Source organism: Coregonus clupeaformis, unplaced genomic scaffold (assembly GCF_020615455.1).
Source record: "Coregonus clupeaformis isolate EN_2021a unplaced genomic scaffold, ASM2061545v1 scaf1942, whole genome shotgun sequence".
Taxonomy (NCBI): domain Eukaryota; kingdom Metazoa; phylum Chordata; class Actinopteri; order Salmoniformes; family Salmonidae; genus Coregonus; species Coregonus clupeaformis.
The window spans coordinates 48,784-76,747 of NW_025535396.1; the positions used below are offsets into that span (position 1 = coordinate 48,784).

Below are 27,964 nucleotides of genomic sequence, written 5' to 3' on the forward strand. Positions count from 1 at the left end.
ATAGGGTCAGGAGGAATGAAGGCAGAGGTTTTTGTACACAGAGCCCGCACTGGGGGCGCACGCTCAGGGGAGAGGTGCTTGTTGGTCGTTTTTAATGTCACCTCATCTATGCCTACACCCAGTCTAATGTTTGAAATCTAATTTAAAACTACAATATGTTATACCTACCTACTCCAGCTGATATCAGAGGGTGTGGATCCCTGGCTTTATGTTTCAAATTCTGAACTTGATCAGGGCCCATATTCATAAAAAGTGCTGATCTAGGATCAGTTTAGCCTGTTAGATCACAATGAATAAGATTACATGGACAGGGGGACCTGACCCTAGATCAGCACCCCTACTTTGGCCCAGGGTAGAGTGAGTGAAGGAAGGCCGAATTCTCCACTGCACAGTGAATACTCGAGCACCAGGTGCTAGGTTGGCTTATTTACATTTTAAAAACTTGATAAAAAAAAACATGTATTTAGTAAATCAAAAGTTCTCTTTCCAAAGGGAGAAATACTGTTTATAGAAGAGATTCAGACTTTATATACACCATCAAATCAAATGTTATTTGCCACATGCACAAATACAACAGGTGTAGACCTTACATTGAAATGCTTACTTAAAAGCCCTTAACCAACAATGCGGTTCTAAGAAAAAAAAGTGTTACGTAAAAAATAGATAAGTCAAAAATAATTAAAGAGCAGCAGTAAAATAAAATAACAGTAGGGAGGCTATATACAGGGGTGCCGGTACAGAGTCAATGTGCGGGGCACCGGTTAGTTAAGGTAATTGAGGTAATATGTACATGTGGGTAGAGTTAAAGTGACTATGCGTAGATAATAAACAGAGTAGCAGCAGCGTAAAAGAGGGGGTGGGGTGGTGGAGACAATGCAAATAGTCCGGGTAGCCATGATTACCTGTTCAGGAGTCTTATGGCTTGGGGGTAGAAGCTGTTAAGAAGCCTTTTGGACCATGGGATTTATGGAAGGGTAAAAAATATAAGTCGATTTATAACCAATAGGCTATACTTGAAATTTGATACAACGAAAGTAATGCACACATTCACAGAGCTGTTATCAGTAAACAGTAACAAAATGGTTGCACACTCAAATGTGTTGAATAAGAGCCCCTGCCTGTTTGACAGAAACATCGACAGCCATTATGGTTGATGGAAATTGTGCTGCCTGGTTTGGCTCATTCAGTATGTTTCTAGCTTTGTCTTTGTACTTTGATATTGTGGTGTTTCTCAGAGTCTAGGACAATTTTTTTCCTGAACCCGTTTTATGTCTCTTGATTGATTTTAATTCTTTACATAATTTATTTCCCTCTCTCTCCATCCCTCTCTGTCTCAGGTCGGAGGGGCAGACGCCCGCAACGGCCCCGCTCGCCCATCTTCGAGGCCAAGGAGGTGCCCCCCCTGGAGCTGCCCAAGTCCTCGGAGGACCTGCTGGTGCCGGCCAATCAGCTCCTCAACATCTCAGCCGTCTATGAGGTGCTGCGCAACTTCGGCTCGGTCCTGCGCCTCTCGCCGTTCCGCTTCGAGGACTTCTGCGCAGCGCTGGCGGGCCAGGAGCAGTGCACCCTGCTGGCTGAGACCCACACTGCCCTGCTCAAGGCCATCCTGCGCGAGGAGGACACGTCCAACACCACGTTCGGTCCTGCCGACCTCAAGGACAGTGTCAACTCCACGCTCTACTTCATCGACGGCATGACCTGGCCCGAGATGGTGCGCGCCTACTGCGAGAGCGACCCAGAGTACCGCCAGGTGCTCCCTTTACTGGAGAGTGAGGAGTACCCTTACGAGCCCCTCGAGAGCAAAATTAAGGTCCTTCAATTCCTCGTGGACCAGTTCCTGGCCACCAACCTGGCTAGAGAAGAGTTGATGTCAGAGGGGGTGGTGGCGTACGACGACCACTGCAGGGTGTGCCACCGGCTCGGGGACCTCCTCTGCTGCGAGACGTGCTCGGCCGTCTACCACCTGGAGTGCGTGAAGCCGCCGCTGGTGGAGGTACCCGAGGACGAGTGGCAGTGTGAGGTGTGCGTGGCGCACAAGGTGCCCGGCGTGGTGGACTGTGTGACAGAGGCGCAGAAGAGCCGGCCATACATCCGCCAGCTGCCAATCGGCTATGACCGCCACCGCCGCAAGTACTGGTTCCTGGACCGCCGCATCGTGGTGTAAGTAGACAACAACAAACCAACATTCACTCACTCCAAAATTATACTGAACAAAAATATAAATGCAACAGGCAGGGGCGCAGCCATGGGTGGGCCTGGCTCCCCAGTGGGTGGGCCTATGCCCTGCCAGGCCCACCCATGGCTGCGCCCCTGCCTGTTGCATTTATATTTTTGTTCAGTATAATTTGTTCAGCCAATCATAATGATTTTCCCCCCACAAAAGGCCTTTATTACAGACAGAAATACTCCTCAGTTTCATCAGCTGTCTGGGTGACTGGTCTCAGACGATCCCGCAGGTGAAGAAGCCAGATGTGGAGGTCCTGGGCTGGCGTGGTTACACGTGGTCTGCGGTTGTGAGGACGGTTGGACGTACTGCCAAATTCTCTAAAATGACGTTGGCAGTGGCTTAGGGTAGAGAAATGAACATTAAATTATCTGGCAACAGCTCTGGGGGATATTCCTGCAGTCAGCATGCCAATTGCACACTCCCTCAAAACTGAAGACATCTGTGGCATTGTGGTGTGTGACACAACTGCACATTTTAGTGGCCTATTCTTGTCCCCAGCACAAGGTGCACCTGTGTAATAATCATGCTGTTTAATCAGCTTCTTGATATTCCACACCTGTAAGGTGGATGGATTATCTTGGCAAAAGAGAAATGCTCACTAACAGGGATGTAAACAAATTTGTATACAACATTTGAGAGAAATACGCTTTTTGTGCGTATAGAAAATGTCTGGGATCTTTTATTTCAACTCATTAAGCATGAGACCAACACTTTACATGTAGGTGATTTATTTCCCAGGTTTCAACTGTACCGGGCAAATGGCAGATAGTGTGTATGTTTCAGCATGATAATGCACAGCCCCATGTCGCAAGGATCTGTACACAATTCCTGGAAGCTGAAAATGTCCCAATTCTTCCATGGTCTGCATACTCACCAGACGTCACCAATTGAGCATGTTTGGGGGATGCTCTGGATCGACGCGTACGTCAGTGTGTTCCAGTTCCCACCAATATCCATCAACTTCGCACAGCCATTGTAGAGTGGTGGTCACACCAGATACTGACTGGTTTTCTGATCCACGCCCCTACCTTTTAAAAAAGTTATCTGTGACCAACAGATGCATATCTGTATTCCCAGTCATGTGAAATCCATAGATTAGGGCCTTTCAACTGCCCAGTGAGGAATCCCTTTGACAGTTCTATCTGCCCTACAATCAATAGGGCCTTTCAATTGACTGATTTCCTTATGGAACTGTAACTCAGTAAAATCTTTGAAATTGTTGCGTTTGTATCTTTGTTCAGTGTAATAAATAGTTATTACAATTTAATATTCTACCTGGCAGAAAATTGTCAGTTCTAGACAATAGATTTACATCTGAATATTCTGTAACGTTATATACCCTTGGACATCCCTTCTCAAGCAATTGATTAGTTGGATCAGGTGTGATAGGACAAAAATATGCATTTGCTAGGGGCTTTGGAGGAACAGTTTGGGAAACACAGGGTTATGGGATGGGATGATGGGCAAGGGCTGTTGTCTCACCTTGGGCTGTTGTCTAGGAGGGTCTATAATATCCTTGCCCTACTGACACCTTCTCAGTCTTTGAAAGGATGCTGTTGTGGGAAATGTTTGCTGTCCTGACACTAGGAGGAAAATGTGAAAACAGTTGTCATCACAATGTGAAACGAAGACTGAGATACTAAACTGAGTATAGTGTCTAAACTGTGTCCTTTTGAAGGAAATTATGAGTGTTGAAGGCAACTGCTAATGGCTACCCTGGGCATTCTATAGAAAGGTCCTTTGGAGAAAGAATGTGGGGCATATATTTTACACTTTTATCTAAACCAGTGTTCCTTAGGTAGTCTAGCGGTTAGAGGGCCAGTAACTGGTGTCAAGGTGAAAAATCTGTCTGTGCCCTTGAGCAAGGCACTTAACCCTTATTTGCTCCAGGGGTGACATACTACTATGGTTGACCCTTTACCTTGTCCTTGGGACATTTTTGTTTTTGGTCTTGCACTACACAGCTGATTCAAAGGATCAATTCATCAATCTTTGATGATTTCAATCAGGTGTGTAGTGCTAAGGCAAAAACAATAATGTGCACTCCTTGGGGTCCCCAGGAACAGGGTTAAGAAACACTGATCTAAACATTATTTACAAATGATACAGATTGGTGTTTACCGTCTGGGTATCTCAGCCTGTCGCACCTCCAACAGTGCTCTTAGGTCAGCTACAGGATAAAAACATTTTTGGGGAGAAGACATGCAACTTCTATGAGACATGTTACGTGTATAATGGCAATATGAAGAAGAACAAGTTTGGCAGTGCTGACTAAGATTGGGGAGGATCGATTCCCCTTGCTACCCTATAGGCAAGCAACAGGGACTTGAATTTGATGCACACTGCTGATGGGAGCCAGTGGAGAGTGTGAAGGAGTTTTAGACAGTCTGGTAAAGGGACACAATGGAGTTGTTAACTGTGACAGAGGTCTTGGCGCAGGCCTTTCCAGGGAGGAAGAGCAGCTTCTCTTGTCAATGTTGAGCTTGAGGTGGTGGGCTAGCATCCAGTAACTCCGTGTGATTGGCAAAGTCTCAGGAACGCTTGCGTCAGGTCCCAAATCACTCCCTACCCCTCCCCTTGGCCCTAACCATTTGTTTCTACAGATCTGTAAGGTGTGAGATCCGTCATTGCACTGGTTATAGCCTGCCTGCCCAGACCCTACAGATCTGCAAACATCGAGGGGTTAGGGCCATGGGGGATGGAGCAATTTAGGACTGGCGGAGTGAGCGATTTTAGGACTGGCTTTACAAAGCATTTAGATCTAACTTTCTTGCCTGGTCTTTGAGATGTCTTGGGTTTTTAATCCAGTGGACAATGACATAATATACATTGCTCTGACATAACCATAAAGTACATGTTAGGACTAGTACCACAAAATATGTTGACATGTATTAAATGAACTGCCAGTTGGTAGATGCAAAGATGATCTTTACCTGACCAGCCATCCTGCCTTGTGTAGGGCTCCTGGAGGTATAGCTATTAGCTGGCTACAAGCCTCAAAGGTGTCTCCATTTTAGCAAATAAATCTCCCACTGACAAATGTAGCTGGCTAGCTAGCTAGGATCATTATATTAGCTTAGCTAACATTGCATTAATGAAATAAGCATTAGTTAGCCAACTAGCTAGCTAGCAAGCTAGATGAGAGAGTTGTTTATACGTTGGCTAAAAACTAGCTTTTACATTAGTTCATTTAGCTATACAAGCAAGCTAAAACTGCACACATCTGAGAAGAAGGCATGTCGACCAGCTGACAGCTTATTATGCTAGCTAGCTGATTCAAGGGTGAACCGAGAGACATCCGCACGAATGCATCCATCTACACAGGATTATTCACAACTAGCTAACAGGCAGATCGCTATGCTAACTCTTGCCGTTCCAACCTGTTCCTAAATTTACCCGACACTAGCTAGCTAGCCAGCCAGCAAGTGATCATTACTTATTTATTCACGTGTACAGTGTCAATTTCAATCAGGCACTGACGTTATCCAGCTAAGAAACACTGATAACCCGGAATCAAAATTGAAGCAGAAGCGCGAGCAATTGTCCCGTGATCATGTTCAAACTGTGAGCTTTTTTTACATGACAGATGGCACTCTTTTAATGATTTTATTGAAACGTTTACATTTACATTTTAGTCATTTAGCAGACGATTTTATCCAGAGCGACTTACATCACTTGTTTAGCTTCTCTGGTAAGGTATAGAAAGGCCAATGCCTCACTTGTTTCAAGGATAATGACAATGTAAACACACACATATTAGTAAGCGATAGCATATAAGCCAGCTATTAAGCACTAGTCACAGATGGTGTGGTAGCAGACTCCTTTAACCTGAGAGGAGAGTGTCACACACACCCACGTACACACGCACACACAAACACACCTGAACAGAGGGATTCGGAGGTAGCCTTCACTGTCTCATTACCGCTGCCACTCAAAAAAGTGTCCTTCACCGGGTGCAGTGTAATCGATTTTCACTATCCCCATGGAGAGAGCGAGAGAGGGAGAGAGAGAGAGAGAATGTGTGTGTGTGTCTCGAGTGGGTGGTTGCATCCTGAGAGGATGCTGACTAGACTGTTGGAATACAGCCAAAGGCTATTGAGACCCAGGCCCCGACCCTGCTGTGCACAAAGCTGTCAAATTTGTCATATTGTCTATGTCTCATGCATGCCTAGTGTGTGCAAAGGTATTACAACTTTAATTTCCATATAATCATGTTTTCCATGATTGCAGCTAAGTCAATGTTAACTTAAAGGGCAATTCCACCACTTTTCAACCTCATTTTCATTATCTCCAGCACAATACCAATGCCTACATACAGTGTATGTGACAACGGCGCATTTCTACGTTCTACCTGATGACATAATCAAACGATTTTCAAACACTGACATTCACGGTGACGTGGAGCAATAAAATACCCTCCCTCTGGCTAGAAACTCGTTGCAGATTTTGAAAATCGCTGTTTTTCTTACTTTTAATCCTACCCTGTGATGTCACAGAGAAGCATTTTTTTGGAACCTTTCTTCTTATCTTTGTAACCACAGATCATAGAAACGTGCCGTTTTCACATATCTAATGTTTTGTTGTTTTATATCTAGACACCGGTATGGTGCTGGAGATGATGAATATGAGTTTGAAAAGTGGCGGAATTGCCCTTTAAGGAAAACTGGCACCATAGAAGACACTGAAAGAAGAAACTTGTATTAAATAGTTGTTACTACTATGTCCTTACAATGTACAGTAGAAGGTGTCTGTGGTAAAAATGTTCTTCATTCTACTGCTCTTCATTTGATGATGGCATCAATTAATCAAAGACCTCGATCTCTCTCTTTCTCCATCCTCTTTCTCTCCTACCCTGTCCCCTCCATCTCCCTATTATCTCTCTCTCCCCTCCTCTTTTTCTCTCCACCACCTCCATCCCTCTCTCGCTCCTTCCCTCCACCCCAGTGAGGAGGACGGCGAGCAGGAGGACAAGACCATCTGGTACTATAGCACCAAGGTACAGCTGGCTGAGCTGATCGACTGCCTGGACAAGGGCTACTGGGAGGCCCACCTGTACGCCACGCTGGAGGAGCTCAGGGACGAGGTGCACACGCACATGGACATCACCGAGGAGCTCACCAACAAGGCCCGCGGTGCCAACAAGTGCTTCCTCACCGCCGCCAACGGTAAGAGATGTGGACACGTTCAGATAGGGCATGTTTGTTCTACATAACCTATATCTATCTGACATGTTGCATAAGGTAGAATAGAAATCTCTCATTAAATTTCTGCAACGTTTGCCTATTGAACGAGGCCTAGGGTGCACACACAGGATTTGGGATTTGTTTTCTTATTTTATTCTAGGACTGGTATTGTCATTTACAGTCATTTCAGAAGGAGATTTGAGCATTTGTTTGCATAGTTATTTACTATTAAACTACCGGTATTACACACTGACAACTTGCCTATTGAATGCAGCTCTCTGTACGCTGTTAGATAACTAACTTATAAATGCCCCATAGCACACATCCTATTGCTTCCTTTGAAGTTTATCATTGTGTTACCGTCATTGGAAGGGTGAAAGCTTTACATTGAATCTATTGAGACCCCGGTGAATTTTGAGCACATTTCAGTAGGGTAAAGCTGTTATGTATTTGTTTTTACATTAGAAAGTAGGTTTAGGCTTTTTCGTCAAATAAGGCAGTTTGGTCATGTCCCAAATTGCACCCTATTACCTATGTAGTGCACTACTTTTGACCAGGCCCCTTAGGACTCTGGTCAAAAGAAGTGCTCTATACAGAGAATAGAGGGGGTACTTCAAGTCAATGATTGGTGGTTTTGGCTGTTGCCTGTCTATGAGGGAAAGGAGCTCAATTACTGCAATGCCAGCCTCAATGGAGTAGATTGTCCCAATTCAAAGAGATGATTTTGATTTGTAACAATTTTGCTGTCATTTCCATCAGTCATTGGTTTTGCCTCTTGACAATGCTCAGTGGTTTGGAGAGAGCTAATAGCCTACTACTCTATTTACCCTTCAGTTCCTCCCCTATGATGAATGAATGGTGTTAAGTGATGAGCAAACACTTACTCTGCCTGTGTCCCAAAATGGCACCCTATTCCATAGGTAGTGCACTACATCTGACCAGGGCCCATAGGGTGCCTTTTGGGACGCAACTACTCTCTGTCTCTTGGTGTGTGTGATATTCATCATCGGTATAATTTTCTCTGTTCGGTTGGTTCTAACAAGGTTGCTGATTTGCATCCTGCCCGTGGCTGAACCTCTCAATGTTGTCTGCCTCTGAGTTGGTAACGTGAGGGTGCTGATCAGCGCGGCAACACACACACACACACACACTTATTTTAGATCCATGGTATTGGGTGAGTGTATGGGTTTTGCAGTTATGACTCATGCAAGTTGTATACATTAGCATTTTGTGTGCGTATGTGTATGCGTGTCTGCACGTTTGCATATGTGTGGAGGGATATGCACATCATGAAAGGCTTTAGATCGAGTAGTCCATACAGTGAGGGGGAAAAAGCATGTCAAAAATGTTATAAATTGATTTGCATTTTAATGAGGGAAATAAGTATTTGACCCCTCTGCAAAACATTACTTAGTACTTGGTGGCAAAACCCTTGTTGGCAATCAGAGGTCAGACGTTTCTTGTAGTTGGCCACCAGGTTTGCACACATCTCAGGAGGGATTTTGTTCCACTCCTCTTTGCAGATCTTCTCCAAGTCATTAAGGTTTCGAGGCTGACGATTGGCAACTCGAACCTTCAGCTCCCTCCACAGATTTTCTATGGGATTAAGGTCTGGAGACTGGCTAGGCCACTCCAGGACCTTAATGTGCTTCTTCTTGAGCCACTCCTTTGTTGCCTTGGCCGTGTGTTTTGGGTCATTGTCATGCTGGAATACCCATCCATGACCCATTTTCAATGACCTGGCTGAGGGAAGGAGGTTCTCACCCAAGAGTTGACGGTACATGGCCCTGTCCATCGTCCCTTTGATGCGGTGAAGTTTCCACCTCCATGTTTGACATTGGGGATGGTGTTCTTGGGGTCATAGGCAGCATTCCTCCTCCTCCAAACACGGCGAGTTGAGTTGATGCCAAAGAGCTCCATTTTGGTCTCATCTGACCACAACACTTTCACCCAGTTCTCCTCTGAATCATTCAGATGTTCATTGGCAAACTTCAGACGGCCCTGTATATGTGCTTTCTTGAGCAGGGGGACCTTGCGGGCGCTGCAGGATTTCAGTCCTTCACGGCGTAGTGTGTTACCAATTGTTTTCTTGGTGACTATGGTCCCAGCTGCCTTGAGATCATTGACAAGATCCTCCCGTGTAGTTCTGGGCGGATTCCTCACCGTTCTCATGATCATTGCAACTCCACGAGGTGAGATCTTGCTTGGAGCCCCAGGCCGAGGGAGATTGACAGTTCTTTTGTGTTTCTTCCATTTGCGAATAATCGCACCAACTGTTGTCATCTTCTCACCAAGCTGCTTGGCGATGGTCTTGTAGCCCATTCCAGCCTTGTGTAGGTCTACAATCTTGTCCCTGACATCCTTGGAGAGCTCTTTGGTCTTGGCCATGGTGGAGAGTTTGGAATCTGATTGATTGATTGCTTCTTTGGACAAGTGTCTTTTATACAGGTAACAAGCTGAGATTAGGAGCACTCCCTTTAAGAGTGTGCTCCTAATCTCAGCTCGTTACCTGTATAAAAGACACCTGGGAGCCAGAAATCTTTCTGATTGAGAGGGGGTCAAATACTTATTTCCCTCATTAAAATGCAAATCAATTTTATAACATTTTTGACATGCGTTTTTCTGGATGTTTTTGTTGTTATTCTGTTTCTCACTGTTCAAATAAACCTACCATTAAAATTATAGACTGATCATTTCTTTGTCAGTGGGCAAACGTACAAAATCAGCAGGGGATCAAATACTTTTTTCCCTCACTGTATATGGTAGTGCTGTCAGTTATTTTTCGTTTTTTAAACAATTATTTGAATTTCATTTCGTTGTGTTTTTTTCTCAGAGCTCAATGTTCACATTGCGCTGCAGTTTCTCTAGAGATAAATCACATCATGGCCGAACTGTGCGATGTAGTAGGGAGTTGTAGTTTCCAACAGGTCAATGTTCTACATAGTTTAGCGCAGAAAACATGATAATTAACTACCATGACCATAATCCATTGCACAGCTACTTGTCTGGTCTGTTTCTTTTATGCGTGCTGTGCTACGGAAGAGACAGAAGAATGCGCGATCAAGAGGGGATACATAGAGAGCAGTTTCTTCGCGGTATCTTTACCTGAAAATACATGATCTAAGTGATTGATAGTTGGTATTCAGCAGTCATAAAAGCCTTATTTACTTTGAAGAACTACTAAAATAGTGATTTTGTCAGACAGCATAGGTAGCAGCTTTATAGAGATGAGATGATGACTTGGAATGAAATAATAAAGTAGTCCAATAAAACAAATGTAATATACACAACAACTGAAATATTTTATTAAGTGATGGGCCGTCGCTACCGTCATGGGACTTTTATTAATTGTTTTATTCTGTGTTTTAGCATTCAACCCACATAATGCATAGTGCATTTAATGTTAAATTTGTAAAAATAAAACAATATAATCTAACCGAAACCGAACTGACCTCAAAAAGTACTAATCGCTCAGCACTAATGTATGGCACTAGCATACCCCTCTCCCCCCTGCCTCTGCCAGATTATCATAGTGGATTTACCCATCCTTCCCAAAGCAATATCCAAAATATTTCCAAACCCCTCGTATTTGGGTAAGTAGGTCCTGATCAGTGGGGCAGTGGCAGGTTGGCTGGCTGGTTGTGTTTGAGTGCCTCTATCTCCTCCTGTGCTGGCTGTAGGCTCTGGGGGCTCTGGCATTGCTCCAGCAGGCTTCACTGGGAGGAGGTCCAAGATGCAGGACTGAATGTCTCTGAGGCAGAGAGAGAGGGGGAACGGGGGAGAGAGAGAGATGGTCGGATAGAGAGAGTCAATGGTCATTGGTGGGGTGGGTTCGCGGTTAAGGGACAGTGGAAGAATATGGATGCAAAAGGTCAAGAAACAGGGGGATGAGAGAGATGGAGAAAGAATGACGGACATAGAGGAGGAGAGAGGATATGAAAGACGAGGAGGGACATGGCTGTGCTGGGTGTCCTCCTGTCTTCTATACGTAGCCAAGTTAGCCAAGCCAGTCCATCTAAGCCAAAGGTCCCTGGGTGTGAGGGGCTCAATTGTCTAACACCAGAGAGCCTGCCAATGACTCCTCCTCTGTCTCTCCCTCTCTCTGCTCCCTCTGTCTGTACCCCCGTCCCTTCCTCTCGCCCTCCCCCAGTTACATGAATACTACCCAGTCATGTCGAAGGGCCATAGGAACCAGTACAGCCATTCCATGACAACTTTACTATCCAGTCCCAGTTTGGCTGGGCTCCAAACAGTTTCCTCCTCTCCTTCATGACAACTGATCTGATTTAAAGAACAAATGGGATGGTTGAATGTGATAGGGTGTTAAGGCTATCCAATCCTTTTACCTATCAGTGGTCTCGAGGTGACGACAAGAATAGGAAGCTGTTGTAACAGCTGAGGCTTTTTAGATTGGGACTCGTATCTGCAGCCTGGTCCTAGATCTGTTTTATGTTTGACATGGCAATGACCGTAGGACTTTGTTATACAGTATAAACAGATCTGGGACCAGGCTACTGTAACTGTGCCATGGTGATGGACACGGATAAGGGACTGAGATCATGTTCTCTGTTGTTGTGCCTCCCATTTGAGAATTCATGGTTTGAAATCTCACCAGTGAGTCTACTTACGACACACTCCTGCACACACACTGTGGAAATCACATTATGTCTGAAAGAGCCTTTTACACACTTCCTCTCTCACACGCACGTAGACAAACACACCACACACACACACACACACACACCATAAGACACTGGCATTGGCAGAACGATGACAGATCCCAGATTGGGCCCCCTAGGATGACTCATTAGGCTGCTGTCAAGGCTTCTCCACCCACACACACACACACACACACACACACACACACACACACACACACATGCTCTCCAGTGACAAATGACAGAGGAAGTAGGCTGTCGTTGATGCCTGAAATATTAAATAACCTGTTTCATCACAGAGTACGACTTCAATCTCTCAGCATGTGGTCCTGCGAGAGAGTGGAATTCACACATTCATACAGGCTCATTTCTTTGTTTTACCGCATTGAGCAGTTGTATAAGCCATGATGATTTCTCATTATCCGGCTGTCATTTCAGATAAGTTTCATTTTGAGGCAGTGTTCAATTCCAAGCACAGCTGGGTGCTAATGTGCTCATTACCAGACAGACTACATGGCCATTCCTATAGTATAGCCCAGAGAAAAGCACAGTTAGTAGCAAGCTTTCAAACATACGTTTGAATGTTTGATTCATCTGGCATATTTGCGCCATGGTCAAATAAGAAAATGTATTGATTAAATGTACTCTGTTAGTGTAGGATAAAGCGAATGCGTAGGCTGACTGACTCTCTACACACCATTGCTTGCTGGCTAGAATACGAAGAATGCTCTGTGAGTTATTGCTGTTTTATAGGCTAGTCAATAAAACAGGAGTTTATGCTCAGGCAGTATGAGACAGTCAAGGTGTAGCTCGGGTGCATAACTCAGCGCCTTGATTTCTGCAGTCCTGCTGGTTTCAATTTCTAGCTGACTAATCACCATTCTCTAATAAGTCAGACTTTATTGTGTTGTCCTTGATAGTGTTTAGTCTATATACTGCTAGTTATTTGGTATTTTTGGCTGAATGTTTATTTGTTTTATATATATGTATATGTATATATATGTATATAGTTTTCCCACAATTAAACATTTAGACATACATAATATGTATTTTAATTATCTAATCAATTAAATGAATCAATCAATCTGTGACATCTCCTTTCTCCAGAGGAGATCCTGGACCGGCTGAGAGCCAAGCAGGTGGAGGAGCTGGAGGAGGTGAAGCGCCGGGCGGCTGAGGAGAGGGAGAAGGCGGAGGCGCAGAAAACTCTCTGGAAGGAGGAGGAGACGGAGGGGGGAGAACCCAAGGAGAAGACTGATGACCTAGAGAAGAAGGGAGAGGAGGTGGTAGCAGTGGAGGGCAAGGCTGAGAAGGACAATGACCAGGTGGCCAAGGAGGGGACCACCATTACAGGTAAGAGACACACACACACACCATCTAACTAAAGCTACTGCAACACCATGGTCCAACAGGCTCTACGGGCTGTTTGATATTTCTGTGTCTGGATATAGAGCGATGTAGGCCTAATTCATTATTGATCCGTTTCCCACAGCTCTCTTCTCTTTCTGTGCCAATTAGAAATCCCTTGTGTTGCTTGTCAACACATCGGAGACCACTTTGTCAACTTAAAACAATGCCTTCAGCAATACTGCTGATAACCCCTCGGTAATAAGCGTCCTCACACCAAGTTTTACACAATGCCTACTAGTCTTATTACAATACAACATCTTCTATATACCCACGCTGGAAGTGCTTGTTGTGCATATTCCATACATGGTCTGGTACATACACTTTGACCAACTCTGTTTGAGATGTGTAATTTTATTGGCCGCCATCTTGGCATCAAAAGTTCCAAGATAATTACATTCTAGCGAGAATGCAAATTTGAATGGAGTTAAAATGGTGTCAACATGTAGGATAGTTTGCCAAACTCTGAATATCTTGACTCTGATTGTAGCAGAGCTGGCTCCCTCTACTGGTGAGGGCTCCATCCCAGAGGGGAGTAAGCCTGATCTCCCGGCTCCACAACCCACCCTCCCCGCAACAGAGGCCCCCAGCCCTGCCGTCGGGGGGCAAGACCTCCCTGCCGGGGCCCGAGAGCCTGGGGACGAGGTCCCAAACCAACATGGAGGGCGTGCAGGAGGCTGAAGGTACCAAGGGGGTGGTGTCACTGTGAACTTTGAACCCCATTCATCAACCCTCTCCATTCACTCGCCATGCTTGGGTTGTTCCTCTCCTAACATCCCGCCTTCCCCTTTTTGCACCGCTCTACCCTTGGTCGCTGTCCCTCTTGCATCCCTCATTTAATTCGCTGTCAAGCACCTCAATAATTTATCTTGCAATCAACAGGATTTTTCAACACTTGCAAACACCTGAATTTCAGCTTTGGTATTGAACGCTTGTCACAACTGTGCTGAATACCTGCTTTTAGTTCATTCCAAAAGAACGTTTAAAGCTAATTGCTTTGATGTGCAATCAGGCTGAATAGCCTGGCATGAATCACAATGACTTTCAGACAAAGCATTTCAGTTTGAACCTTGTGGGCGCTATTATCCAGTCAGCACAAGTGCATTGCTTCTGGCTTGCCTGCTTGTTATCATTATCATCAGTGGTGTGCCCACTGTTGGATGCTTGCCTCAGAGAACATGGCTCATTGTGAAGAACCATCATGGCTGCCATGATTCAATATCCATCTTCATGTGTTGCATTTCTAAAATAGCTTCACCTTTATTGTACTAGTGGTGTAAAACCAAGTGTCTTGGGTTTGGCCATATGTCACATTCCTGTCATGTTGACGCTGTACCCTCAATCTTTCATTGGATTGGTGTCTTATCTGTTGACATCCATATTCACCTCTGGGTTGACGTTGACCTTAGGCTCAGAGCTAGGATCAGCCTTACCCATCCCTCACCATTCAGAACTGACCTTGGATCAATGTCTAGGGGCAATGTCATCCTACTCCCCCATGCTCGTCCCCTAAAGGGGTGATTAGTCATGCCTTTAATGCATGGGTCCCGATCATTATTACTATGAATCATCATAACCCTATTGGCTGTGTAAAAGGTTGCGTGTGGGCACTACAGGAATGACACGCATGCAGCTTCATGACACTAGAGGGAGCTATTGCATGTCATTTTAACTTTGAACTTGCTCTTGACAAGGGGCTGTCTGTTGGGTCTTCTCTTGAGAAGTCCACATCCCAGGCAAACAAAAATATAGATTGTATTACATGCCACAATCCAAAATGAATTAAAAAGATAGGCACCATATAATCTCTGGATTCCCTGGTGCTTATCCATTCATTTGGGTTGAGGCATATAGCTGGATCTACATACATGATTGCGTGGGATGTGGACTCTTGACATATGACTAATTTTGACGTCTGAAAATATCTGTCAAACTTTGATTTTGCAGTATACCATCCCTTTAAAGCATGATTTTAAATAGTGACTTACGTTGTGTTTTAGAGAAGGCAGGATCTGATTCTAGCTCTCCTAGTGGAGAGGGGGTCTCAATCCTAAGCCAGCCACCTCAGCCCGGTGGTGAGGAGAACAGCAACAGCAGCACCATTGCCAGGGAGTCCCCCAGGGGCCCGGAGGAGCCCGACCTGGCCGACCGGTCCTCTCAGTCCTCTGTCAACAGCCAGGACGACCAGGGGGTGAACGGCGAGGCCGGTGGTAAGCGGTTGGCAGTCACTCCGGGCGGCCGCATGGTGACCCGCCTGCGTAACCCGGAGAGCAAGCTGAGCCAGCTGAAGAGCAAGAAGGTGGAGGAAGCAGTCCACGAGGCCAACAAGGGCTACAAGGAGGGCAAAGAGGTGATCACTATTAATCTACAAAAAAATACTTTTTAGCCATTGCATTCATAGCTATCCTTAGGTTGTTGCCTGGTGTACTAAACTTTGTTTGAGATTACTTTGTATTTTTCGTAATCGTGGGCCAAATATTTACATCTAAAAATATCATGCATTTATTTCAATTTGAGTGTCGCTTGTCTGTTATCAACCTATCATGTATTTGATTTACCTTTGATTTGACCCTCCTCTCCTCACTCCAGGTGCTGGTGGTGACCCCGGCGGGCGACGTGTCGCGCCTCAGCACGCGCAGTCTAACGAGCAAGGAGGTGGTGATGAAGGGCACACTCAGCCACTTCTTCAAGCTGGGCCAGGAGGGCAAGTACCGTGTCTACCACAACCAGTACAGCGGAAATACGCTGGCCCTCAACAAGCCCCAGCACCGTGAGGACCTGGACAAGCGGCGACACCTCTCGCACAAGGTAAACTTAAGTTAAACTTGAAGATAAAACTTATTTTAAGATAACTTTAGCTTGCACACAACTGAAGGAGTCAACATAAACTTGAACAGATAAACACTTGCGCTAAGTTTTAGATTCAACTGTTTAAAGGGATAGTTTGAGATTTTGGCAACGAAGCCCTTTATCTACTTCCCTAGAGTCCCATGAACTCGTGGATACCTTTTATGTCTCTGCGTCCAGTATGAAGGAAGTTAGAGGTCGTTTTGCGAGCCAATACTAACTAGCGTTAGCGCAATGACTAGAAGTCTACAGGATAGCAATTGCGCTAGTTAGCAACTTTCTTCAAACCGCACGCTGAGACATAAGAATGGTGTCCATGAGTTTGTCTGACTGTGGGGAAGTAGATAAAGGGCTTCATTACCAAAAACTCTGAAGTATCCCTTTAAGTCTTTGTTTCCTCCTTTCAGTTGTCTTTGTATCTTGTACAGTACTGGCCCTCTACCCTTGTTTGATTTGAGCTGTTTTTTTCTTCTTCAATTTTTCTAATTGTTGCTCCTTCTTAATGCATGTTTAAGTTTGTTTTAGATGTACAGTGCTTTGTGTTTTCCCCATGTAATGAAAAGCTCTACATATAAAGCTGTTATTTTATTATTCAGTTTTGCATGACGCCGGCAGGCGACTTCAAGTGGAACGGCTCCATCCACGGCTCCAAAGTGCTGACCATCTCCACGCTGCGCCTCACCATCATCCAGCTGGAGACCAACGTGCCCGCACCCTTCATGCACCCCAACTGGGCTTCACACAGGTACGGCTGGAATGTGGGCTCTGGGGGTTTTTGAGAGCCTAGTTGGTTGATTTACAAGTTATGAAAGAATATGATCAAAATGTTTTTAACCCATAAGAGTCTAAGCCCGGTCTAAGTCAGGGGAGGGATGGAGGGGGGGTTCTACTAAGCTATATGGAATTGTTTTAAGAAGGTCATACCAAGGATCATTTAGATATTTGATTTTGAATTTTAAGACTGTTTGAAGTATCAAAACAAATGTATATAAAAAAATATTTGATGAAAAAGTATTTTTGGCCTTACTGCTATTAGCCCATAAAAAGGTGTTGAATAACAGATTCACTACATGGAACAACAGTCCCCACAATAAATCTAAGGGAAGTTTCTTCTGAAGTGTCTGTCTGTCTGAGAGATATAAGAAAGATCAGGATTAGAAAATGTTTTGGGACATGTATTTAACCCCTTATTTTTGGCATAAACAGTCTCCATATATACTTCCATAAATGTTTTCAATTGGTACTGGGGGACCTTCAGACGAGTCTTGTGAGGCCTGTGGGCGTCCTAGAGCAAAACAACCAACATGTACAGTACCAGTCAAAAGTTTGGACACACCTACTCATTCCAGGGTTTTACATTTGTAGAATAATAGTGAAGACATCAAAACTACGAAATAACACATATGGAATCATGTAGTAACCAAAAAAGTGTAAAACAAATCAAAATATATTTTATATTTGAGATTCTTCAAATAGCCACCCTTTGCCTTGATGACAGCTTTGCACACTCTTGGCATTCTCTCAACCAGCTTCATGAGGTAGTCACCTAAAATGCATTTCAATTAACAGGTGTGCCTTCTTAAAAGGTAATTTGTGGAATTTCTTCCTCCTTCATGCGTTTGAGCCAATCAGTTGTGTTGTATACAGAAGATAGCCCTATTTGTTAAAAGACCCAAGTCCATATTATGGCAAGAACAGCTCAAATAAGCAAAGAGAAACGACAGTCCATCATTACTTTAAGACATGAAGGTCATTCAATACGGAACATTTCAAGAACTTTAAAAGTTTCTTCAAGTGCAGTCCATCAAGCACTATGATGAAACTGGCTCTCATGAGGACCGTCACTAGTTTGTGATATCATATTTGGTGATAACATATTTGTTTTTACATGTTCATCGAAGTTAGCGTGCGCTGCTCTTGTTCAGTTCTGACCGCAGCAGTCCCAGATGACGGATAAAAGTCACACTGTCATGATTTGATGTCACCGTGATTCCATATGACGGATAACACCATTGTCTGACTCCCTTTGGCTTTGTTTTGGTTTTCATCAGGAACAACTGGATTAAGGCGGTGCAGATGTGCAGTAAGGCCAGGGAGTTTGCCCTGGCCATGGCCATCTTGGAGTGTGCCATCAAACCTGTGGCTCTGCTCCCTGTCTGGAAGGACGCGCTGGGACACACCAGGCGAGTAGACTCCGTCTTTCACTTTAAACTGGCATCAAGTCATCAAGAGAACCTATTTTACCGTGTTATGGCATCCTTAGAATGTCATTACCACTTCAAATAATGCCTTAATACCATTTAAGCAGCCACTTCCAAGTGTGACCTCAGAATGAGCGCAAACCCTATACCAGTGGCAGCTGCTGAATGGCTGAATACCCGGGGCGCGGGGTGGTTGGAGTTGTCAACAAAGAAGCATGACAGAAATATGATGCCAAATTTTCGAACTATCGTTTTTTCTTTGAGAAGATATATAAAGTGATCTGTGCATTTGAACAACAGCATAAATACACCTATTTCACTTTTGCATGAAAAAAACTGAATGACCACTGCTGAACATGCTGCCACCGTTTTGAACAGATTAGATTATACTATTGAACGAGTAGCCAGCTCACAAACAAACAAGTGCTCCAGGGCGAACGCAACAAGCATGCAGATGCAGTAAGTGAAAACACTATCTAACTGGGGATAGCTAGCTAACATAATGTCACAAAGCATGGTGCGTTAGGCGGTTAACTTTCATTCTGAAATAACTTCATATTTCTGAGTTAGTCAGATATTCGTTTTGAAAGACTTGAAATTGACCCCCCAAAATTAATTTGACCAATAAATCGACCAAACTATTTCTCAATGTTTCTGTCCAATACAGTAGAAGCTGATGAACACCGTGGGGGGAAACAATAACATTGGCCAGCCACCGTCGTGCTTTTTTGTCCTACCAGATCTGCGATGAGAAGGTTCTAGTTAGTGTATCCCTCTGGCCTTCGACTCTTGTTGGATGTAGTTGTCCACTTTATCAGGTCCCGGGCTCCCATGACAGTTAAGATTATTTATTTACAAGTTAATTACAATTAGCTTTTTGCTTTAGCGCCTTCTGTACCTGATAGAGCAGATCTAATCTCACGTGTGGAAGTAAGCTGTCTGGCGCGAGACTTTTGAACCGTGTATCGATGAATCGTTACATCCCTAGTATGAAGCAATGCATTCGGCATGCATTCAAATTGATATGCTTGTATAAACATTGAAACACACTGCCTTCCAAATGGAACCCTATTCCCTATATAGTGCACTACTTCTGTACACTACTACTGTAGTGCACTACATAGGGAATAGTGTGCCATATGGAACGTTGCCCCACTTTAGCAGCTCCTCTGTCCCCTCCCATCCCTCACACTAAGACCAGCTTACCCAGAGGTGATCAGCAGCAGATCAAATGGCCCGCCCCTGGTGTGTAGCACAATATTTATATACTGGGGGGAAACGCTGCTACCTGTTCTACTGATGTGTAAAGGCCGCAACTCTCCTCCTCTTAACTGCCTTGATTGTGTTATAGTAACGGTGGGTATGTGGGTGTGCAGAGTCAGTCAAGGGGCTCGCGTCATTTGTGTGTGTATGTGTTGCATGGAGCCTTGCCAAGAGCAACGAGGGTGTTACCCTCCTCTGCCTTTTGATCCAGGCTAGCCCAGACCTTTCACTCACACCAGAGTGCATTGAAGGAATCTGCTTTTGAACTGACTGTGTGTGTTTGACTTTCTCTCTCTTCCCCCTTTCTGTGCCACCATGCAGGCTACACCGTATGACGTCCATGGAGCGGGAGGAGAAGGAGAAGGTGAAGAAGAGGGAGAAGAAGCTGGAGGACGAGGAGACCATGCAGCAGGCCACCTGGGTCAAGTACACCTTCCCCATCAAGCACCAGGTATTACACACTCACAGACACCCACACACACACTTAAGGGCTGCTACACATACACACTCACAGACACCCACACACACACTTAAGGGCTGCTACACATACACACACACAGACACATACACCCCTTTCATTTGGCCCTTGTTTACCGACCGAGCCCAGGCCCTTTTAAGTCGAAGCTCTACCACTCTATTTACGACCGGGCCGTTCACCGTCACCCCTAATCGCCAGGACGTGTTTAATTGCCACTTCCTGCCTCCCAGAATGCCGAGCGGTGTTAAAAGCCCTTTGATGAGGCGAGTGTCCGAGCTCCGGTGGGAGTGTCATCTTTCACATAGTGGCCCTGCTAGATTAGTTTACTTAATGGTGGGTGTGAATACCCTCTGGCCCTCTCATTTCTCTCTCTCTCCCCCTCCCTTCTCTCTCTCTCCTGTCCGCTTCCTTTATCTCTCTATCTCTCTCTCCCCCCTTCTCTCTCTGCTGCCCGCTTCCTTCATCCCTTTGTACTCTCTCCTTTCCACTTCCGTCATTCCGCTTTCCGTCTCTCTTTCTCTCTCTTCCGTGTGAAGGTGTGGAAGCAGAAGGGAGAGGAGTATCGTGTGACGGGCTGGGGCGGCTGGAGCTGGATCAGCAAGACGCATGTGCACCGCTTCCTGACCAAACTGCCCGGCAACACCAACGCCAACTACCGCGCTGAGCTGGAAGGTCAGCAGGAGCGTTCTAGTTTGTCTCCTCTTCATAGAGATGGATAGAGCTCTCATCTTTGTATCTGTGCCTTTATGGCATCTGTGACAGCACTGGCAATGGCAATGTCCATGCAAAAACAAATTATATCCAACTAGAGATCTTCATCCATCTCTATGGTTTGGTTTGAAAGAAGTCAAGGAATTCAGTGGACAAATGTACACATAGCTGTCAAACTCCTCCTCTTCCTTCTTAATTGCCAAACGTTGTGAGAAATGTACGATTGCATTTCACATGGGATAACACTCCCCTGTGAAATTGACTCTACTAATATAAATGTGGCTATAATAACTCAAACAAGTATTTTTTCTTCCTTCGCAGCTGCCAGACGTGGCGAGAAATGCAACTTGCTGGACTTGGGTCCAAGGCCAAGGTTGTTCAAAACAACTGTCGCTTCAGAACCCCAGGGATGCAGAAGACCCGTGGAGAAAGATGGGGGTACTACGCCCACCACCACTACCACCCCAGAGCCCTCAGCAGACCGCCTGTCAGGAGAGAAGACGAAGGAAATGCCAGAGGAGGGAAAGAAAGAAGAGAGTGATGAGCCAGCGAAGGTGAAGATGCAAGACTCCGCTGCTGACAAGATGGAGGTGGACCCTAGCCTCTCAGACTCAGGACAAGATGATGAAAAAGGTTAGCGCTTTTATAGATTGTCATTGACTCCCTTATTGATTGTTAGCTTTAACTTAGCTAACTAACACATGCAATATCAGTCACACGTATTATTGAATCCACCAGATCTTATACTTCTCTACATGCTCATTTACATCCATATTTGGGCACTAAGCTTCTTCACCATTGTTCAGACGAGAGGATAAGAAGAATGATCCAGTAACTTACGTGTCCATTTTGTTTTTCTGTCAGAGACCAGCAGCAGCCCAGGGACCGAGACGGAGACGACGTCCGTGAAGCAGGAGCCTGGCGAGGGGAAAGCAAGGCCCTTTAACTACGACGTGGTGGACGTGGCCCAGGGCTTCCTGACACGCGTGGCCTACAAGAAGAAGGTCAAGGCCTCCAAGCTGGACGGTCTGCTGGAGCGCCGCGTCAAGCAGCACGCCCTGGAGGAGAAGCAGAGGGTTCAGGTCGCCCTGGCCAAGCCTACCCCAGCGAAGACCGCCCTGCCGCAGACCCCACTCCAGCCCCAAACTCCGACCCAGGCCCAGAGTCCCACAGTGAAATTGGAGTTCAGCACCCCTTCGGTGCCACCTGCGCTTGCTCCATTGTCAGTCAAAGGGGAGGTGCAGGCGGACCCTTCAAAGACCGCTGAGGGGGTCCCTCACCTAGCCACAGCGACCCCACCCAAAGAGCCTGCAGCTGAAGCATCCCCACCAACACAAAACCAAATGACCCCCCATAAACAGGAGGGAGACCTCCCTGAGAGGACTATAGGGCCCACAGGGGCCGGTTCAGGGCAGGAGGGCCTTAAAACGCCCAGCAGCACAGCGGAACCGATGGAAACTCAGAGTTCAGGTGGGATCCACTACACTGGTGGACCATCAGAGTCTACCAGCTCCAAGCCCGTTTTCACCGAGGGTGCAGGACCTGAAGTGGCCATTTTGAAACCCCACTCCACAACGATACCCCCAAGCACTATAACCCAGCAGGGCAGCCAGATTGCAGCTACCGTTCCTAAACCCCCCCAGCAGAGCACAGAGGAGAATGGGAAGGGGCCCGAGGAGCGGCAGGGCAATGGACAGAGCAGCACCGAGGCCATCGCCACTGGGTCCCAGCCCTCCTCTCTACCTCAGATCAATGGAAATGACAGCGTGGAGGCTAAAGCCTTGACCAACTCTTTACCAACTCTAAACGAGCCCTCCAACGCTCTCACTAACAGCTCAGAGGTGAACAGCCTAGGCAAGGTGGAGGGAGAGGGTCAAGTGGTCTCGCCCCTAAAGCCCCTGCTCAACGGCATTGTGGCCCCTGTAGCCGAGAGGACCGGGCCGGACAGCACGGAACCAAGGCCGGCTCCAAGGTTAGAGGTGGAGAGGAAGGTCACGGTGTCGGAGCAGGACTTCCAGCCCCCGGTGAAGGTGGCCAGGCTGGAAAACAACGTGGAGGCGCTGGGGTCTACGACCACCCAGAGCACCCAGCAGCTCAACAACACCCAGCCCATGGAGGTTAAGCGCGATGCTACTACGCCCAACAAAATGGCCCCCTCGTCGGTGCGCTCTGCAGAGGACTCCAGCCTCAGCAATGACTTTGCGGAGGAGAGCAGCAACAGTGGGGTGGGATCCTTCGGTAAGACCATCCTCACCCAGGTAACCACCACAACAACCACCACCACCACGGTATCCACGGAGTCTCGGCTAACGGCGGGGGTCTCAAGCTCTTCGGGGACGACAGCCGCGCCCGTAGTCTCAACCACCGAGAGCAGCGCGGTCTCCACGCTCACCACCATGACCAAAACCACCGTGACCAAAATGCTGTCACCCACGCCCGACAGCCAATCAGACGAGAGCCAGAGCGAAACGGTGACCGAGTACAAGACAACGCTCCTCGCCGCCCACAACGAGTCCTCTCGTTCAAACTCCTCCGTTTCGGGGATTGTGACCTCGTCGACCTCCACCAAGGGCCGCGTTCGCCTCCTCAAGTTCTCGCGCACCAAGAAGACGCGCTCAGGCACCGCCTTGCCATCCTACCGCAAGTTTGTTACCAAGAGCCAACGTAAGAGCATCTTTGTCCTGCCCAACGACGACCTGAAGAAGCTGGCAAGGCGGGGGGGCATCCGTGAGGTGTCCATCTTCAGCTACAACGCCAAGCCGGCCCAGGACATCTGGCCCTACCCCTCGCCCAGGCCCACCTATGGCATCACATGGAGGTGAGAACACAGCTTTCAACGGGCTAGCGCCTTAGCTAACTGCATTATTTGATATGATTAGGGCCCTGAGTTTTGCCAGACTACCTAGCTAGAGAAAACTCAGGGCTTTAAATATATGGGTTTTCTAATGCTCCATGTGATTTATGATTAGCGTTAGTTGCAGCCTTGCACGCCATCAACTCTTAGCTGTGATACAGTCATACCACAATAACTAGAACCTCTTGAGCATTAATGCTCCGGCGAACGACTTGTCCTGTTGATTTGTTGGTAATGTCTTCTCGTCCTTCTGTTTGCTGTTAGTGGGTTTGGCCCCTATGACTGTTGTGGCTCTCACAGAGAGATCTCAGGTTATTTTGACCACCGCTTTTTACTGCTAGACGTGAATCATACTGGCGGTCTGCAAGTGTCAGGATGTTCGCGCTGCGTGTTAACCGCTCCGAGGATGTTTTCCCTGCCTGTGGTCTGTCAGTCACACTGGAAAAAGAGGAATGTCTTTCCCTGGGTGTGTCCCAAATGGCACCCTATTCCCTATATAGTGCACTGCTTTTGACCAGGGCCCTATAGTATACTATGGTATAGTAGTGCACTCTATAGGGATTAGAGTGGCATTTGGGACGCACACCTCGACTGTCCCAATATGTTTTTTTTTAGAAACATTTGTTCAACCTTTTTTAAATAGCAAACAGAGGAAGCATACCAAAGAGTCAGGTTCATAGCCAACCTCGGAAACAAGGAAGTAACACGGTCATTTTACCTGGCTGCCACGGTTGACTTATGAACTTTATGAACTCTGTGTGCGTGTGAGTGTGTGTGTGTGTGTGTGTGTGTGTGTGTGTGTGTGTGTGTGCACGTCCTGTCTCTTTTTCATGTACCTGTATGGTAGCAGACAAAGGCTGTGCGTGTTGGTGACCCCAGACAGTTGTGTGTTTACGTGTGCGTATGTGACTATGTGCCTGTGTGTGTGTGCACGCGCTTGTGCTCCTGTATGTGTGGTAACCTATTTGTCTGTCTCTGCAGGTACCGTCTCCAGACAGTGAAGTCCCTGGCAGGGGTCAGTCTGATGCTGAGGCTGCTGTGGGCCTGTCTGAGGTGGGACGACATGGCCGTCAAGCCCTCCGCCGCTGTAGGCACCACGCGCACAGGTAGACCATCCTTTCTCTGCATGTATCTCAACACCCACCCACCCATATACAGTTGAAGTCGGAAGTTTACATACACTTAGGTTGGAGTCATTAAAACTCGCTTTTCAACCACTCCACAAATGTCTTGTTAACAAACTATAGTTTTGGCAAGTCGGTTAGGACATCTACTTTGTGCATGACACAAGTAGTTTTTCCAACAATTGTTTACAGACAGATTATTTCACATATAATTCACTATCACAATTCCAGTGGGTCAGAAGTTTACATACACTAAGTTAACTGTGCCTTTAAACAGCTTGGAAAATTCCAGAAAATGATGTAATGGCTTTAGAAGCTTCTGATAGGCTAATTGACATCATTTGAGTCAATTGGAGCTGTACCTGTGGATGTATTTCAAGGCCTACCTTCAAACTCAGTGCCTCTTTGCTTGACATCATGAGAAAATCAAAAGAAATCAGCCAAGACCTCAGAAAAATAATTGTAGACCTCCACAAGTCTGGTTCATCCTTGGGAGCAATTTCCAAATGCCTGAAGGTACCACGTTCATCTGTACAAACTATAGTACGCAAGTATAAACACCATGGGACCACGCAGGCGTCATACCGCTCAGGAAGGAGACGTGTTCTGTCTCCTAGAGATTAACATACTTTGGTGCGAAAAGTGCAAATCAATCCCAGAACAACAGCAAAGGACCTTGTGAAGATGCTGGAGGAAACGGGTACAAAAGTATCTATATCCACAGTAAAACAAGTCCTATATCGACATAACCTGAAAGGCTGCTCAGCAAGGAAGAAGCCACTGCTCCAAAACCGCCATAAAAAAGCCAAACTACGGTTTGCAACTGCACATGGGGACAAAGATCGTACTTTTTGGAGAAATGTCCTCTGGTCTGATGAAACAAAAATAGAGCTGTTTGGCCATAATGACCATCGTTATGTTTGGAGGAAAAAGGGGGGGGTTGCAAGCCAAAGAACATCCCAACCGTGAAGAACGGGAGTGGCGGCATCATGCTGTGGGGGTACTTTGCTGCAGGAGGGACTGGTGCACTTCACAAAATAGATGGCATCATGAGGAAGGAAAATTATGTTGATATATTGAAGCAACATCTCAAGACATCAGTCAGGAAGTTAAAGCTTGGTCGCAAATGGGTCTTCCAAATGGACAATGACCCCAAGCATACTTCCAAATTTGTGGCAAAATGGCTTAAGGACAACAAAGTCAAGGTATTGGAGTGGCCATCACAAAGCCCTGACCTCAATCCTATAGAAAATGTGTGGGCAGAACTGAAAAAGCGTGTGCGAGCAAGGAGGCCTACAAACCTGGCTCAGTTACACAAGCTCTGTCAGGAATGGGCCAAAATTCACCCAACTTATTGTGGGAAGCTTGTGGAAGGCTACCCGACAAGTTTGACCCAAGTTAAACAATTTAAAGGCAATCCTACCAAATACTAATTGAGTGTATATAAACTTCTGACCCACTGGGAATGTGATGAAAGAAATAAAATATTATTCTGACATTTCACATTCTTAAAATAAAGTGGTGATCCTAACTGACCTAAGACAGGGATTCTTTTTTACTAGGATTAAATGTCAGGAATTGTGAAAAACTTCAGTTTAAATGTATTTGGCTAAGGTGTATGTAAACTTCAACTGTACATTGTAGGGGTAGTGTACCAGCTTGATGTAGTGCTAAGAATATGGGAGCAAATACTTAACTTTTTATAACTTGAATACACCTATGAGTGCATTTGTCCAAATACTTATGACACCTTCAAATGGGGGGACTATATACATAGTGTTTTAATTTCTAAACTGTAAAATGGACACAGTGCCTTCAGAAAGTATTCACACCCCTTGACTTTTTCCACATTTTGTTGTGTTACAGCCTGAATTTAAAATGGATTAAATTGAGATTTTGTTTGTCACTGGCCTACACACAATACTCCATAATATCAAAGTGAAATTATGTCTTTCAACATTTTTACAAATAAAATATAAAAATAGCTGAAATGAATGTTTTGAGTCAACAAGTATTCACCCCCCTTTGTTATGGCAAGCCTAAATACGTTCAGGAGTGAAAATGTGCTGCTCATTCATTTGTAGCTCAAACGGCACATCTACGGTACCGATTTCATACGAGTCTCCTAACACTTGTGGGGGTCGTAGAGCAAAACGGATGGTGTTCGTGGGAATCTCCCCTTTCCACTGAGTGATAATAGAGTAGGCCACACCGTTCGGACACTACAGACGTTTACGTGAGAAGACAGATTTTCTGGATGTCTCATGGTCTAACAAACACAGCTCTAGCTCTGTCACCTTTCACCGCAGATGCGGAAGTGCGACACTGGCGGATGCGGTGGATTTGAGACACATCCAATGCAACAAAACAGATATCTCTAGCTTAAACTGACAGATTTTGTTATGTAACTTGATTTTTTTGTTGTATAACTTAAATTAACGCACTGGTGTGTCAATCGACTCTAGGGGGTTAAAAAGTCACATAATAAGTTTAATGGACTCAATTTGTGTGCAATAATAATGTTTAACATGATTTTTGAAAGACTACCTCATCTCTGTGCCCGATACATACAATTATCTGTAAGGTCCCTCAGTCAAGCAGTGAATTTCAAACACAGATTCAACCACAAAGACCAGGGAGGTTTTCCAATGCTTTGCAAAGAAGGGCACCTATTGGTAGAGGGGTACAAATAAAAAAAACAGACATTGAATATCCGTTGGAGCATGGTGGAGTTATTAATTACACTTTGGATGGTGTATCAATACACCCAGTCACTACAAAGATACAGGTGTACTTCCTAACTCAGTTGCCGGAGAGGAAGGAAACTGCTCAGGGATTTCACTATGAGGCCAATGGTGACTTTAAAACAGTTACAGAATTTAATGGCTGTGATAGGAGAACTGAGGATAGATCAACAACATTGTAGTTACTCCACAAAACTAATCTAATTGACAGAGTGAAAAGAAGGAAGCCTGTACAGAATAAAAATATTCCAAAACATGCATCCTGTT

General features: G+C 45.7%; 1 protein-coding gene across 6 annotated transcripts in view; it reads left to right on the forward strand.

Moving 5' to 3' along the window:
• The window catches only part of LOC121532543 (nucleosome-remodeling factor subunit BPTF-like), a 47,936-nt gene that overhangs the window by 2,216 nt on the left and 17,756 nt on the right, over positions 1–27,964 (forward strand). For 4 of the 6 annotated variants that reach the window (XM_045218976.1, XM_045218977.1, XM_045218978.1 and 1 more), the window contains exons 2-13: positions 1,338–2,160; positions 7,172–7,392; positions 13,176–13,421; positions 15,476–15,825; positions 16,065–16,283; positions 16,919–17,067; positions 18,374–18,505; positions 20,108–20,237; positions 20,801–20,936; positions 21,297–21,608; positions 21,840–23,793; positions 24,811–24,935. In XM_045218976.1, coding sequence (XP_045074911.1) covers positions 1,338–2,160; positions 7,172–7,392; positions 13,176–13,421; positions 15,476–15,825; positions 16,065–16,283; positions 16,919–17,067; positions 18,374–18,505; positions 20,108–20,237; positions 20,801–20,936; positions 21,297–21,608; positions 21,840–23,793; positions 24,811–24,935 — 4,797 coding nt within the window. Of the gene's footprint in view, positions 1–1,337; positions 2,161–7,171; positions 7,393–13,175; positions 13,422–13,965; positions 14,159–15,475; positions 15,826–16,064; positions 16,284–16,918; positions 17,068–18,373; positions 18,506–20,107; positions 20,238–20,800; positions 20,937–21,296; positions 21,609–21,839; positions 23,794–24,810; positions 24,936–27,964 lie in introns of those variants that run through there. The other 2 variants (XM_045218980.1, XM_045218981.1) reach the window with 2 other exon arrangements.